The sequence below is a fragment of the Vigna umbellata genome, chromosome 6 (genome assembly GCF_029865625.1).
Source record: "Vigna umbellata cultivar VRB3 chromosome 6, Vumbellata_1.0, whole genome shotgun sequence".
Classification (NCBI taxonomy): Eukaryota; Viridiplantae; Streptophyta; class Magnoliopsida; order Fabales; family Fabaceae; genus Vigna; species Vigna umbellata.
Genome location: NC_142170.1, coordinates 21935276 through 21950995, shown reverse-complemented (window position 1 = coordinate 21950995; position 15720 = coordinate 21935276). Strand labels below are relative to the sequence as shown.

The following is a 15720-nucleotide window of genomic DNA, read 5'->3' as shown; positions in this document are numbered from 1 at the left end:
ACCAGCCCACACAGTATCCAGGAAGTTATTGATAGAATCAGGATCATACCTGATAGCATGGCCTCTGACATAGCCCAAATAATTTTCAGCTGGATAATCACCAATCTTCTTTGCATTGGTGTAGAATTCCTTCACCACAGCTATGTTAGCAGGTGCAGGATAGGTGGCTAGCTTTCCCCAGTCATTCCCTAACACTTGCTCTCCAAATTGAGGAGCAAAGTTAGGTATCATTCCAACTTTTCTTTCCATCAGAAGTCTCCTGTTCTGAACCACCTTAAAGTACTTCTCATGTTTCCTAGAGAGGAACCTGCTAGAGTGGGGTTGCTCTGGTTCCTTTTCCTTTCTCTTGGTTGCCATGGTTTTCAATCTCTTTCCTGAAGAGGATGCCATTCCTACATTCAAACACAAATACAAAACCACAGAACATGATGTTAATCATTAGTAAAACATAGAACACAACTCCTTGAAAAGCTAAACCACCGTTGAGGGCCAGAATTTCCCCTCAGCGCCACCAGTGCCATAATCCAGATCACAAAACACTAGAAAAACCAAATCTGGCAGAGTGCCGCTCAGCGGCAGTTTACCCCTCAGCGGTAACTCTGCAGATTTTTGAAAATCTTGTTTTAAAGCTGTCCTAACTCCACCCAAATGCAATTTTTAGTTTTCCAGTTCATAATCATGCAGTTTAATCGGTTCAAACATCAAATATATCATCAAATCATGCATAGAAATCAAAACCCCTAAATATTCATGCTTTGACAATCACAATCAAATTCAAGAACCCTAGAATGAATGAAATGCATTTTACTTACTTGGGTGGAGATACTAAATGCAATGAGAATGCTTCCAAGCTAGAATGCTCTCTTCCAACTCCAAACTTTGATAGCACACTAGTGAAAAAGTGAGTGGAAGAGAAATTTTCTTAAGAGGGAAGAGTGAAAAGATGTGGAAAACCTTAGAGAAGGTATGTGGGAGTGTTTGTGTAGAGAAGAGCCTGAAAGTATGAGAAATTGCGCAGCTTAGGGTTTAAAAATACCCTAATGGGCTCGGGTCCCGCTAAGGGGAACTAAAGCCCATCTGCGAGAGTACCGCTCAGCGGCACTTTCGTGATGTGCTCTTCTCCTTCTTTTCTTAACCTACGTGCCTCCCATACATGCCCCTCACTGGTTCCTTGCAATTCAATGTTTAAAATGCTTATGCAAACCCTAACTAAAATAAACAAAAACAATCAATCAACTGGGTTGCCTCCCAGGTAGCGCTTGTTTAACGTCACGAGCCTGACCCAAAATCCACCAACACCCATCAGTAGGTGTTACCACTTAGCATTCTTCAGTAGATGCTATGTTCAGCAATATAATGTTCAACAGATTTAAAGATTACAAACCAAAGTAAAATTTAAAAGTTCTAAAATCACTAGGTTGCCTCCCAGCAAGCGCTCTTTTAACGTCATTAGCTTGACCCAGTAAAGCTCAAGTTCCTTCTTTATAGTTGATGTTGTCATTCCACCAACTCCTCAGATGTTTCCTGTGAACTGTTTTGGTCCTTCTAGAATGTGGAGACTCTATCTCTATCATCTCCTTCTCTTTAAAGCCCTTCACTACCCACAACTTGTTCTTAATTCTTACAGGTGTGCCAAGTTGGAGTCTTCTTTTCTCCCAGTCACCAGGAATTTCTCCTCCTCTTCCAATCTTTTCTTCCTTGTGTACCTGAAACAACAAACAATGGTTACCTGCAACCTTGAGATTTTCATCTTTACGGCTAGTCATGGGTGCATCTTGAAATGCAGCTTTATAACTAGCTTCTTCCTCCTGTGTTTGCGTCTTATCTTTAAAGACGTCTATAACCACTCTCTCCTCCCTGTCCTGGAGCACCACTATACCTTCATTTACATCAATGATAGCTCTGGCCGTTTTCATAAACGGTCTTCCAAGTATGATAGGTATCTTCTCTGTCTCCATCTTCATCACCACAAAGTCTGCCAAGAACTGAAGTTTGCCAACACAAACTATAATGTCCTCTGCAATCCCACATGGCTCCTTTGAAGATCCATCGGCCATTACTAGATTAACCTTTACAGGTTTCACTTTAACATTGCCTATTTGCTCCAGTAAAGAATAAGGTATCAAGTTAACACTTGAACCTAAATCAAGGAGAGCTTTCTTCACCTTTTTCTTCCCTATTGTACAAGGGATAGAAAAACTGCCTGGGTCTGTTGCTTTAGGAGGGAATGACTCTTTTTAGTTATACACTCCTTTGCTTCATCATCTCTACGTCTTTTCTTTGTAGAGATGTTTTCATCAAATTTCTTGTAAATTGTGATCTGTTGCAGAATCTGCTCCCAAGGTGCATCATTATCCATCATTCTGAATAATTCTATGAAGTCCAGTTGTTTCCCTTGATGGATTGGAAAAGGAAAAGTACTTTTGCTCTCTATTTCTCTTCTCTCTTCTGTATCTAACTCAACTTTCTCATCATCAACACTCTTTACCACCTTGCACTCTTCTCTGGGGTTAACCTCAGTATTAGCCCCAAAATATCTATTTGGCCTTTCTTCCAATTGCTTGGTAATCTGAGCCATTTGAATCTCCAAGTTCTTAATAGCGGCTTCAGTGCTCTTTTGAGAAGATTCAGTTTTCTGTATGAATTGCTGAAGAGTTTCTTCCAACCTTGTTGATCTTTCATTAAGCATAGATAACTGTTGCCATAAGGTGGGTTGCTGCTGCTGCTTATTATATTGACCAGCTTGCCCAGTTTGCCCTTGACCAATACTTGGGTGTGGTTTCCACCCCTGATTGTAGCTCCCTTGACGGTACTGATTGGTCATGTAGTTTACATCCTCTACGGCTTCAACTGGAAAGGCACATTGACCATTGATATGGTCGCCTCCACACAATTCGCACAACTGGGTTTGTACCTGTGCAACATTTTTCAACTCTTTGGGTAATTGTGCAAGAGTTTTAGTCAGAGTCTCCAGCTGTTGAGTTAGAATTTTGTTTTGAGCTAGCAGGGCATCATGTGTCTGTAATTGGAGGACTCCTTTTTGCATAGGAGCTCCTCTCTCATTGTGTAGCTCATTATCACTAGTAGCCATGTTTTCTATAATCTCTGTTGCTTCCTCTGGAGTTTTCCATTTAATATTGCCTCCTGCTGAGGCATCCAGCATCATCTTGGTTTGTGAACCAAGCCCTCCAAGGAAAGTTAAGACTACTTCCTGATCTTCAAAGCCATGCGTGGGTATTTTTCTTAGCAAGCTTTTGTATCTATCCCATGCATGCCCCAGTGATTCTTCCATACCCTGCTTAAATGAAGAAATCTCTTGCTTGCCTTTTGTCACCTTTGATTGTGGAAAGTACTTGTTTAAAAACTTTGTTACCACTGCTTCCCACTCTGTGAAACCTTCTTCTGGGAAGGAATTCAACCAAAGCTTAGCATTGCCTCCCAATGAGAAAGGAAACAAGCTAAGTTTGATAGCTTCGTTTGGCACCCCATTAATTTTGACTGTGTTGCAAATCTCATTGAATGTAGTGAGGTGCTCATATGGGCTTTCATGAGATAACCCATTGAATTGATTGCTCTTCACCAGTTGGATCAATGCTGGTTTGACCTCCATATTAGCTGCATTGACTCTAGGTCTAGCTATACTGTTAAAGTGCTGAGGTCCAGCTATATTGGTGTAGTCAGCAAGAGTTCTTCTAACATTGTTGTTCTCCATATTTTCTGTGCTATGAACAGAACCTTGTGGTGATGGTTGCAACAGAGTTTCCGGAGGAGGGAAAAGTTATCTAGATGTTCGGATTCTTCTCCTCCGTCTACTCTCGTCTAAACCTTCAAGAAGAGGTTCTGTTGTTTTCTTGCTCCTTGTTCTAATTGCCTCCTGCATGCACAAGAAAACAAAACCCTAGAAAAGATTTGTTAGCACAAAAAGATATAGGAAAAGATATAGATTCAGAAGATAAAAGATTTAGAGGATAAGATAAAATAAAATAAAATAAAATAAAATCTAATCTAATCAAATAAAATAAAATCTAATCTAATAAAAACCGAAAAAATAAAAAAAGAAAATAAAAACAGAAATTCAAAATTAAAGTCAAAGATAATCAATAATCACACAAATTAACCAGTTAAACCACGAGTCCCCGGCAACGGCGCCAAAAACTTGATGAACAAATTTATGAACACCAAAATATGATGTCACAAACTTGTTTTACAATCGGCAAGTATGACCGAATCGTTTCAAGTAATAAACTTGGTAAGACCAAGTATCGTTCTCCCAAAGGACTCACGGCCTAGTTTAGTTATGTGATTTGTTGATTAGCTAAGACTTAAGAACGAAATAATTGGATTTTAATATGCAAAAGACGAAAATAAACATGTATGCATGAGGTTGATCAATGGCAAAAGATTACCATGAAGATTACTGACCTGCGTGCAAACCAGCTCATGTGCATTGCACGTTGAGCAACACTCGCTGCTTCCACTGTTTCAAATTGCAAATAGACAAAACCTGCACTTTTTCTGTGTGCATGCCAAACCAATTAAAGAATTGTAAGTTGTGACACATTAAAGTGGAATTAATTTAAATTTAATTAAAAGTTGAGGCATGTAGTAAAATTGTTCATGATTATTGAAGGGCGTTAAACATTTATGAACGTACTTGTCAACAAAAATATGCTTCACCTGGCCATATTTAGAACACTCTTCCTCTACATCTTCTTTAATGTGTATATCAAAATCTGGTTCCGACTGCATTGCAATGTTTACCATCATCAGTACTTTGTTAAATGAAAACATTACCTGTTACTAAAATAAAATTAGTGAACCACAGACCTCAGTGGTAGGATCAAACATATTCTTTAAAAGTAAACACTCGCTTGGGCTTCCTACAGGTTCTACCATTGGGGTAGGCATAACTTGTGCTGGAAGAACTGATGCACCAATAGGTAAGCTAACAGCCTGCTGAGCAGGAACTGAGCCATTCACAACAGGCATACCCATGCTGCAAAGTAGAAAAATGTGAGGAATACTAGTATTAACAACAAACCTTGCAGAAATGTCAGCACCAGCCAGCCTCTGCATCAGCAATGCTCTAGAGTGAGCATTTAAAGTCTGCACAGCAAAAGAGTACGGTAGATAAGCAAGGTTCTTAATTTGAATGTAGATCATTGTTATTATATGATGAACAAATTTATGAACACCAAAATATGATGTCACAAACTTGTTTTACAATCAGCAAGTATCACTACAAAAAAAAAGGGCATTACCGAAGGCCAGAAGCCCTCGGAAACAGCCCAAAACCGTCGGTAAAAGATAATTACCGAAGGCTTATCGACGGCCAAAGAGCCCTCGGTAAATCCCTTGTCGCTAACATTTACCGAGGGCTTTTGCCCTTCGGTAATTACCGAGGGCCAAAAGCCTTCGGTAATTACCGAGGGCCAAAAGCCTTCGGTAATTTCCGAAGAACGAATTTTCTGCTGTCCAGTAACCAATTATGGTGTAGTTTATGATCTGCTTTGATGTAGTTTATAAATGTAAGTAGAACTACAACAACCAGGGAATATGCAACGCTATAATCATTTCCCTACATCATATTTCATCCAACATATTCAAGTATATATTAATTTCGCATCAACATTATGTTGTTTAAAGATGATCCTTATATAAGTTTTCCAAACACCTAAGCACATCCAGTCACGGTCTAAACATCATAAAATCCAGCGCACTAAAATATATATATATATATATATATATATATATATATATATATATATATATATATATACCAACCAGAAAAATACACATAATAAACCATAAATTTCTAGTAAGTTGCATTTATTTCATCTCTCGATAGTCGACCTTGCTTCAGAAGTTGTTCCAACTTATCACGGCCAAGCGAGTGCCCAGTAAAAAGCATAGGACATTTAAGGCGCCAGCTAAAAGAGCAGCAGAGTCACCTGCATCTGCATAATGTCCATGGATGGCGACTGGTCAGATAGCACGCCCGCTGCCAATCTGTTCCCCAAGAGATTTGGACATCTGTATAATGTGGTTAAGTGCTCCGTCAACAAATTCAGGAATGTATGGCCAGAGAAGTTCTTTCGGAATATATTTATCTCTCGGACCAAATGGAATACGAACAATATAAGAACCACTACTCTCTCTCCCATGTCATCTCCATAATCATCCGCGTCTCTTGGTGTCAACATTTCTGTTGGCTCCGCATAACTCCAGTCTACATCCAGAGCCGCCACTTGTCTAGTTAGCAAATCAACCCGATAAACTCCTGGCATAGACCCCAATGCCCTCGCTAGTTCCACCACATACTTAACCTATTCAGCAGAAACAAAGACAGATGGAAAGATTTTAGTTTGCACACATTGGCAGTGTGAAAAAACAAAAGGAAGACAAAGATCCTTTTTGGATAAGTTTTTCCCTGAACACTGGCAGAAAAAGAAAACTAAAAAAAGTTGGAATAAACTTTCTATCAAAAGCTGAAATGAGTTGTTTTAAATAAGTCTATTTTGTATATAAATTAAAATCAGCATTTCGAAGAAATTAAAAAACAAATAAAAATGAAAGCGCTACCTGATCACCGGTATCAGAATCACGTCCTAGCTCCATATTCTCACCTCGTATTAGGCCATGAATTCTGCACACATATGCCCCTTCTTGTTAAAATCAAATAACGAAATCAAACCAATCATAGCTTAATCTAATCAGCGAATACACAGATTACACTCTGAACAGCAGAATAAAGAAACAAACAGTCTAACTTCAATATCAATCTACTTATCACCAGAGCTCGATTCAATTACACATTCATTACAATAAAAACAAAAGCAAAAAGACAGAGGTGAAGGACACCTACCTGACGAGTACAATGTAAAGCTTCTTCCCTTTTTGACTGTTGGCCCAAGTCTAAGTATAGTTTTCAAATTTTGATTTTTCTTTAACTGTAATAATTTTAGTTTGGAAAAACACCCTTCATTCCATCGAAGCAAGTTTCAATCAAGGTTTGGATATTGTAAGTTTCCTTAATAATTATATGAAAACTACGAGATATATATATATATATATATCCAGAGTCATAAAATTTATAAAAGGGTCTGTAACATGGTTTTGGATTTATTAAACATTAATTTCTTTTTCAAAATGTATCAAGAAAGATTCTCATGAAACTAAAATTAGAAATATTACATTCTCATATATTTGATATAAAAGTTTTGCAAGCATATTCCATGAAATCATTAATTGCCAAAAATATAACTATTTATGTTTTTCTTACTTGTTGTTCTTACAGTAAAATATAGGAATATTATACACTTTTAAGATGGTGGAAATGATTTTCTTTAATAATTAACTTGTCGTTCATTCTTGACGACACTGAATATATATGCATTGAGTGTTATGATTTATGTATTTTTGTGGAAGAATTGAAATATAGGAATATTATACTCTACACAGCAGAATAAAGAAACAAACAGTCTAACTTCAATATCAATCCACTTATCATCAGAGCTCGATTCAATTACACATTCATTACAATAAAAACAAAAGCAAAAAGACAGAGGTGAAGGACACCTACCTAACGAGTACAATGTAGAGCTTCTTCCCTTTCTGACTGTTGGCCCAAGTCTCCATGGCATCTGCAGAACTGATTCTGGGAAGCCTGGCTCTGTTGGCATCGCCGTGAGCTGACGCGTCACTGACCGGATCTCCCTTCTCTCCTTCCGACAAGCCCTCCGACATATCCGCGGTGGCTTCCCTCCGCCCTCGCTCGCGCTCGAAGCGGCGCTTGTTCACTCTCTGCGCCGCCTCACTCTCCAACTACTCAAATCCATCACAACACACACAGCACGATCAATAGACATCATCAAGCAGAAAAATCACAACACATAATTGATAATAATTATAATCGACGGGATTGAGAATCGAGAATCGAGAATCAAGAATTGAGAATTGAGAGTCGATGATCGAACCTGCTTCTTCTAGCGAGCGAGGTTCCAAATCTGCCAGCACATGTTCTCCAACCTGGTGTTCCTCTCCTGAGGACTCCTGGTGGATGAAGCCTATAAAACGAAAAGGAGAAGATCATCGGAAAGAAGTGAATGAGCGGAATCAGAAAGAAAGGGAGAGCGAAAGAGCATACCTGAACCCATGAGCGGTAGAGATCGGTCTCATCAAAGCCGATGACCTCTTCGACGAAGTAGCGAGTAGGACTGAACCTGCCTCTCTCTCTCTGAGAAGCAGAGAGGACTTGGAACCTGTCGCAACACTCACAAGGACCAAAACCCCCGAACCCTAGCCACAAACCAGCCACCAACGAACCGCCGTCAGCGTCCGCAACAATAACCACTTCAAACCGCCTTAGGACGACAACCCACGCTTTAAACCAAAAAACTGCTTCGAACAGAGAGTAGGAAATGGAAGAGCGCCACCCAACAACGAACCTCCGTCAGCGTCCACACCACCAACTCGCGCCATCAAACCACAACATCGAACCGGCTGACCGCCACGAAGGTCGCAACCCTAACTCAAGGAGTGAGTTTCGACATAAGGGAGGGAGGTTGTTCTACTTTTGGGAAATTTGAAGAAGAAATGCTCAACTTTTGAAGTTAAAGCATCGAAGATATTACCGAAGAGCAAAAAGCCTTTGTAATTTAATTTCACCAATACATTACCGAAGGCCTGAAGGCCGTCGGTAATTAACCTTCGGTAATACGCGTTCTTATTGTGGTGTATGAACGAATCGTTTCAAGTAATAAACTTGGTAAGACCAAGTATCGTTCTCCCAAAGGACTCACGGCCTAGTTTAGTTATGTGATTTGTTGATTAGCTAAGACTTAAGAACGAAATAATTGGATTTTAATATGCAAAAGACGAAAATAAACATGTATGCATGAGGTTGATCAATGGCAAAAGCAAAAGAAAAGCACTTTCAATGAAATATATATATGAATATGTTGTTGGGGTTCAATTTCATCTTATCCACTCTCACATATTTTAGGAATTCAACATTCAAATCATCATTGTTAATGTCACTCTCTAAAGTACCTTTCAAGAAGGCTTCTCCCTAATTACGAGTTCATACAATTCCTAGCATTCCTAATAATTAGTTCATCAAGTGCAGGAGCTTAACGACAACCAATATAATATTGGGAGAAATTCCCCGGATCTAGACTTCCCCGTACGTTCCCGTATCGACAAAATCAATAATCATGCATTGAACGAGTTAAGCAAAGAGGAAAAACCCTAACTAATGATGAAAGAAAACATAGATCTTAGATTAAGATGTAAACACAAATTCCATATATGAGAGCTTCAAAAGATTACATTGATTCCCCAACAAACATACAAGGTTTAGTTCACCATATTCATGGTGAACCTAGATGAACAATAATGAAAGAATGAAAGATAAAACCCTAGAAAGGTGAAGAGGTAGCCTGAGCATCCAAGATCCTCCTTCAAAGGGGTGGAAGAGAGAGTGTTTGCTTCGTTTCTGCCAAAGATACAAACCCTAGGACGTCCTAAAGCTTATATACTATTCTAAAATTACAAAAAATCTAGGTCCAAGCCCATAAGTGTGCCGCTCAGCGGTAAAGTGCCGCTCAGCGGTAAGTGCGTGAGTAGTTTCTTCCCCTCAGCGGCCATTTTGCCCCTCAGCGGTCCTCCCGTGAGCTCCTGAGTGCCGCTCAGCGGTAAACTGCCGCTCAGCGGTAAACTGCCGCTCAGCGGTAAACTGCCGCTCAGCGGTACTTGCGACTTCTCTTTTTTCACTTTTTGATGTTTTTTCTGATTCCATCTCTCTCCTTCTTCACTTCTTTCACTAAATTCACCTTAAAATCTGCACAAAAACACTGAAATCAAGCATAAACCTGTCCAGCTCTCTTATTTCTGAAAATATGGATAAAAGTATGATTTCAAGCTAGTTTCTAAGTATAAAGGTTGCTTTTAGTGTCAATTTTAAGCATGAAAATAACAGTTTTATAACTGTTATCATTATACCAGAAAAATAAAAACAAAGGCAGGAATAAAGGAGCTTACTTAACACCCTCGGAATTGTACTCAACTATAAAGAAATGTGTCATAAGAGAGTACAAAATTACAAGTGAAGGTCCAAGGATAAAAGGTGAAGAAAATAAAAGGATAGATCTTATCATATAAAAGAGGGAATGCTGAAAGCACCAGCTTCTAACCTATGTACATAATTTACTTATAACCTAAGAGCAAATCCTCACCAGCACTAAACACTGACACTTAGGCACACCTAATGTCTAAAATATAAGACACCATACGTGTGTTTGTGTTGGGAACATGTATTGAGAATTGAATTAAGAATTATATTTTCACCTTCGAAAATATAAACTTGTTATGCGTGACAATATTTATGATAATAACATGCAAAGAAAATATTACGAGGGAATGTGTGGTCACTTCACAGTGCAATCTTTTATCAAAAATTCAAGATGAAAACATATTTCTTAAGACAACTAGTTAAGCACACTAACAAGCAGCCTCACAAAAAAAAGTGGCATGAATTTCTAGTTGCTTCAAAAGTATCTAATCTAGAGTTGGTGACCTCCTACATCATCATTATTAAAAAACATACTCTCTAGTTCTGGCTCATCAAGTGACAAATTAGACACTATATTCTAATTTTCTATTTTTATGTTCATTACATTACATTAAATCATTTTAAAATTTTAACAATTGTTTTTACTTCAATACAATTTAAATTAATTTGTTAATTTTTTTTATAGTAGGAGTTTCCTAGAGGTATTGATACAGCATTTCTGAAACTTTTTGCTTTGATAAATATTTCTAACTTCTGGAAGGACAAAACACTACTTTTTAAGAGTTACATTGATTATCATACATTTTTTAAACACATCTTTAATAGAAAAACTTTCTTTTTCTATAAAGCACAGACAGTAATTTTGAAATATTGCACGATGAGGATTAGATTTAAAATTCTTAATAACGTGCGAAGTTGTAACCAGTTTTGAATACTTTATATAACGAAACAAACTTACCAATCCACCTTCATCATCATCTAAGTCTGCCGATTTTGCGGTGGTATCTTGACTTCCAACATGATCCGTTACACATGAGACCTGAATTTGATGAACAACATCAATCAGAAACACATGAACTAGCAGAATTGTCATCAACAAAACTTAAAGATACCAGGTTAAAACTAAAATGTACAACACAATAATTCCACCTTGATAGTCCTGCCAGAAATCTCCAATTTTCCATTTAAACTCTGAGCAGCCTTGGCATGTTCAAGATGGGTAAACTGCCCAGTGAAATTAATTAAAGAGATAAATACAATTATGTCATAGAGCAAAGTTTTGCAAATTTAGGTGTTAGAAACGAACTTGAACAAACCCAAAACCCTTGCAGTGGCCTGTTTCCAAGTCAAGAGGCAGTTGGACAACCTCAATAGGACCAAATGGCTCAAAAATCTAGAACAGAAAAAAAAAAGAATGTCAAGTGGTGATAAAACTGTAACAATAAAAATCAAATTGGTAACAATCTATCAACAAACTAGATCCAGTTTAGAGGAACTTAATTGAAACTACAATGTACTAGTTACCACAATCTAACAGAACAAACAACATCATCCCACCTAGTACAAAAGTATCTTAGTATATGTCTGTATACTGATGAAAATATTGGTCAAAGTAATTCTCCCAGCATTCCTATATTGGGAAAGTTCAAGTGAAGAGCTGACATTACCCCACCGAAAATTTACAATTATGTTGGAACTAAAGAATAAAACTATACATTACATACTTTTGTTATAAGAACCGGTCATTTCACAGGTGCAGATGATGTTGGAGATGAAACCTTGGGAACCGGTGATTTCACAGGTGCGGATGATGTTGGAGATGAAACCTTAGGAATTGGGGATTTTGCAGAACCTAGGGTTCAGGTGAGCGGAGTGAGCGGTCTGCAATCTAAACGAGAAATGAAAGAAGAGGGAGTGAGCGGATGGAATGAAGGGAGAAACTAGGGTTCAGGTGAAATGAAGGGAGAAATTGTCAGAAGATTTTTAGACGAAAATTAACTTTTAGAAAAATAATGGCTTTAGGCAGAGATGAGTTTTAGATCTGGAGGGAATAAAATTTTAATATTGCTAAAATGAAACTTAGTCTAAAATTTTTAGAGGGAAAAATGTAAAAGAATTAGAAGATGATGAATAAAAATATATTTTTATTTGAAGAGGTTATAAACCTCTCTTGAAAGAAATTAAAACCCCCATATATATTGTCAGTTAGATAATTTAAATTAAACATCTTAAAGTATGTTAATTTGAGGGGGTTTTCTATAACCTCCTCAAAATAACCCCCTCTAAATAACCTATTTTTTGTAGTGATAAAACCAAAATGGTAGGTGATCCTTCTTCCTCTTGAATCCTCTTTGCCATGGCTCTAGTAAGAGGTCCAATGTGTGTCTTAGATGGTCTTCCATCAGTTAGTGTAACGGTGACTGATGAATCAATTTCTTTTGGGTTTTCATTCCAGTAGCACATTTCATTTTTAAGTCACGAAAGTGAATATAGCTATCACGTCCAACTTTAGTAGGAGAAGGATTGAATTTTGGCTTTTAGAAAAGCGCTGACTTATTGCATTTTTGTTCTACTGTTCAAGCATTTATTTTTCTTGTTTAATCGATGGAGGTGCAGCGGTTCAACAATTGCAATTTAGTTCACTATTAACGCGTTTTCTTTATGCTATGATGAATTGCTTTTGATGTTTAGCTTACTCTTTGCCTTTAATTTCTATTCCAGCCGCAAGATGCATTTTCTTAATTATAACAACAAAACAGAAGCAGTAAATAGTTCTGGAATTTAACAACATGAAACCAACTTTGCATTGAATTCAAATTGTGCAATAATTTAGTACAGCAAACAAGAAATTAAAATTGAAACATGCACACCACTTTGCCTCAATCGTAGCCCTCCATCACAGTCACAAGCTCCTACTGTTCCAGCACTTTCACTGTCCAGCTCCCTACTGTCCAGCTGTGGACTTCCCCTCACGGCACCTCATCCTTCCAAGCTCTCTACTATCTACTTCTACACTATTCTCTAAGAAAGGAAAGACTCACTTCACGCTACTGAATAAAAAATGTGCACACCAATCCCTATCTAAATCTCCGTACACTCCTTTCTTTCAAGCCAAAATCCATTCTTTATTTTCTCACCAGGTGGCGGCTGGAACAGCTCCAGGCCGAGACACACACTCTTCATCCAGCGTCACGGGTTTTTAAAACACTTCTCCAAGCTGCTGGACGCGTCTGCTACTTCAGGGCCACGTGCTTCTCCTTCCTTCCAGTCAGCAGCCTTTGCTTTCTTCCGTGTGCACCTCCCATTCTCTCCAAGCACACACCTATTGGACCTGCTGTCCGCGCCTCTCCTCTCAAGCTGCTGGATGTTCCATAATTAATTCTCCATGGGCCCTCTCTAAGTGTTGTTGCTGTGCCACGTGAATCAGCTGGGAGCGTGAAGTCCAGCCCATTGAGATCAGCGTGTTGCTGCTGCTGGCTGCTGGTACTTTTCGGATGCAGCAAGTAGGATGTGGCATCAAGACTTGTATTGTTGGGCCGTTTGCTTTCCTTGTGCACCCCTCCAAGCTTGCGGACAGAGCTTCCTCTAGCTGCTGCTGTTGGACGCTGGACTGTGAGCGTTGACAGCACCACTTTCCTCGAGTTGCTGGACCGTTGCACATCCATTCTCTCCTGGATAAATTCAAGAGGTCCCAATAGAAGCCAAACCCGTGTGCTGGACGTGTGTTGCTGCTCATTTCCCTAGACGCTCACGTTGTTGGATCGTGGAAGAAGGTGTGGCCCGTGTTGCTTTGTTGGACGTGCAGCCTGCTGGATACGCTGCCCTCTCCTGGACCGTGCTTCTCTCGGTGTGGGCCGAATACGTGTGCTGATGGTGGGTGCGTGAAGATAGCTGGATGTCACTCCTTTCCTGCTGGACGTGCGCTGTCTTCTTCAGAGTTGCTGGACGTGCGTGCTCTTTCATTTTGCTAGACCGAATCAGCGTGGATCTTCCAATTGAAACACCCCCTTTTGCTGCTGTTACCAAGCTTTCTAATTCTTCATGTGCCAAGCTGCTGTGTGGACCGCTTCCTTGTGTGGGCCGTGGCTTCACTCTGCTGGACGTAGCTCTTCATTTCCCCCAAGTGCACCTTGCTTGTGTGAAGGCCGTGAGCCTCCTTTTTCTTCCAGCACCACTTCTTAGCTTCTCCAACCAAGCTCATCTCCATGTGCACTCCCATAATTTAAATCCACACCTCCTCACTCATTTTAGTTTAAAGTATATTTGATGTGGCATTTTCTTTTGACCTCCAAATGTCCCAAATATTATCCAACAATTTCCCTACAATCAATAATGCAAATAATAGCCTCAGATAATTCAAATTAATTAAAATAAGAATTTCTGATCAAATTAAGCACAATTAGGAAAAATGGGAAAATACTGGACATTCTAGCTCAATTCCCTGATTAAATCTAGGACAATAAGCTAAGTGAAATCGAGAAAATATTGACTCATCAGTATGGTATGTGTTTGGAGCCTCTAAGCTCAGAAAGCCTTCATACTAAGGAAGGAAGCTAGAGGAGAGTGGCTGAAATATAAATTCAGAGGAGACTTAGGGATATAAGAAGTTGAGCAAACAATTCTACAACATTTCATTACATCCAAAAGTGATTTTTACAAGGTATGGGTGATGAGAGGGTCGCACCTCCCAACAAAAGTTGTGCATAAAAGAATGCAGTATAGTACTAGGAAGTTACTCCTAGGTCGTCTCTCAAGGACCAATTTTGGTTCAGTCTCAGATCAAACACGTAGTGGGGGGGGGTTTGAAAGTGTTTTTGTGATTACAAAAGAACTAAATTAAAACTAGGAATTAAACACGATCGAACATAATTGAAAACATTAAAATAAATCGGCAAAGCATGAAGACCGAACGGTCGTACAACGAGATGTGCGAACTTATTAAAATTCAGCAGATAATAAAGAAATACATGGTATTGTATTTAACTACAACGATTAAACTAGAAAGTGAAGAACACGTTGCAGCTTGGAATGAAATTAAATGCAAGATTCCGTTAACCAATTTAATGCATAGAGCAACTTCACAAGCAGCAGGAATTGGAATAAGAAAATGAGACCTAATAAATGAAGTGCTACGAAAAAGTACAAAGAAAATAAATTAGAAAACATTATCATGGCAGCGGGAATAAAAAGAAATGCAACATGCTAATAAGTGAAAGGCACAAGAAACTCCATGCAACTAGAATAAAACTTCAAGAAAAAGTGTGTGAACTTCTCAAATTAAAATCACTGTGTGCTTACTGCTGGAAAAAAAAAACCCGAGAGACCCCTTTCTCCATGAATCATCACCATGTAGTTCTCGTGGATGTGCAGCTTGCACACCAACGCTGCACATTCATTGATAGACTGAAAAATCGTGTGCTTCTTAATTGAAAACGAAACTAGCGCCTTCAATGTGCCATCTCCTGCTTGGAGCTCTCTATTCAGCCGTAACACCCCTTTAAGCTTCTCCAAATTAAATCAGCTACACTTTTTCCTAAGCCAAAAGAATGAATTTCCTCTCCTGCCTGCTACCTCCTTCCCGTGAGCTTTACTAAGCCAATGTAAAATAATGTGAGTGGTGGCCCCCTCATTCCTTCCAGCTTCACGGA

At 38.9% G+C, this 15720-nt stretch overlaps 1 protein-coding gene and 1 pseudogene across 1 annotated transcript; both read right to left on the bottom strand.

The window, feature by feature from the left end:
- Positions 1-4388: 4388 nt before the first annotated feature.
- On the bottom strand, positions 4389-13737 carry LOC148196982 (uncharacterized). Its single transcript, XM_088093560.1, has 8 exons — positions 13321-13737; positions 11379-11465; positions 11222-11296; positions 11031-11111; positions 5042-5106; positions 4828-4996; positions 4655-4743; positions 4389-4515 (listed from the first exon to the last, which is right to left on the bottom strand). The coding sequence occupies exons 1-8, from the start codon at positions 13735-13737 to the stop codon at positions 4389-4391; spliced, it is 1110 nt and encodes a 369-aa protein (XP_087949686.1).
- LOC148196983 (putative sucrose-phosphate synthase) lies at positions 5816-8018 on the bottom strand (annotated as a pseudogene).
- Positions 13738-15720: the final 1983 nt, after the last annotated feature.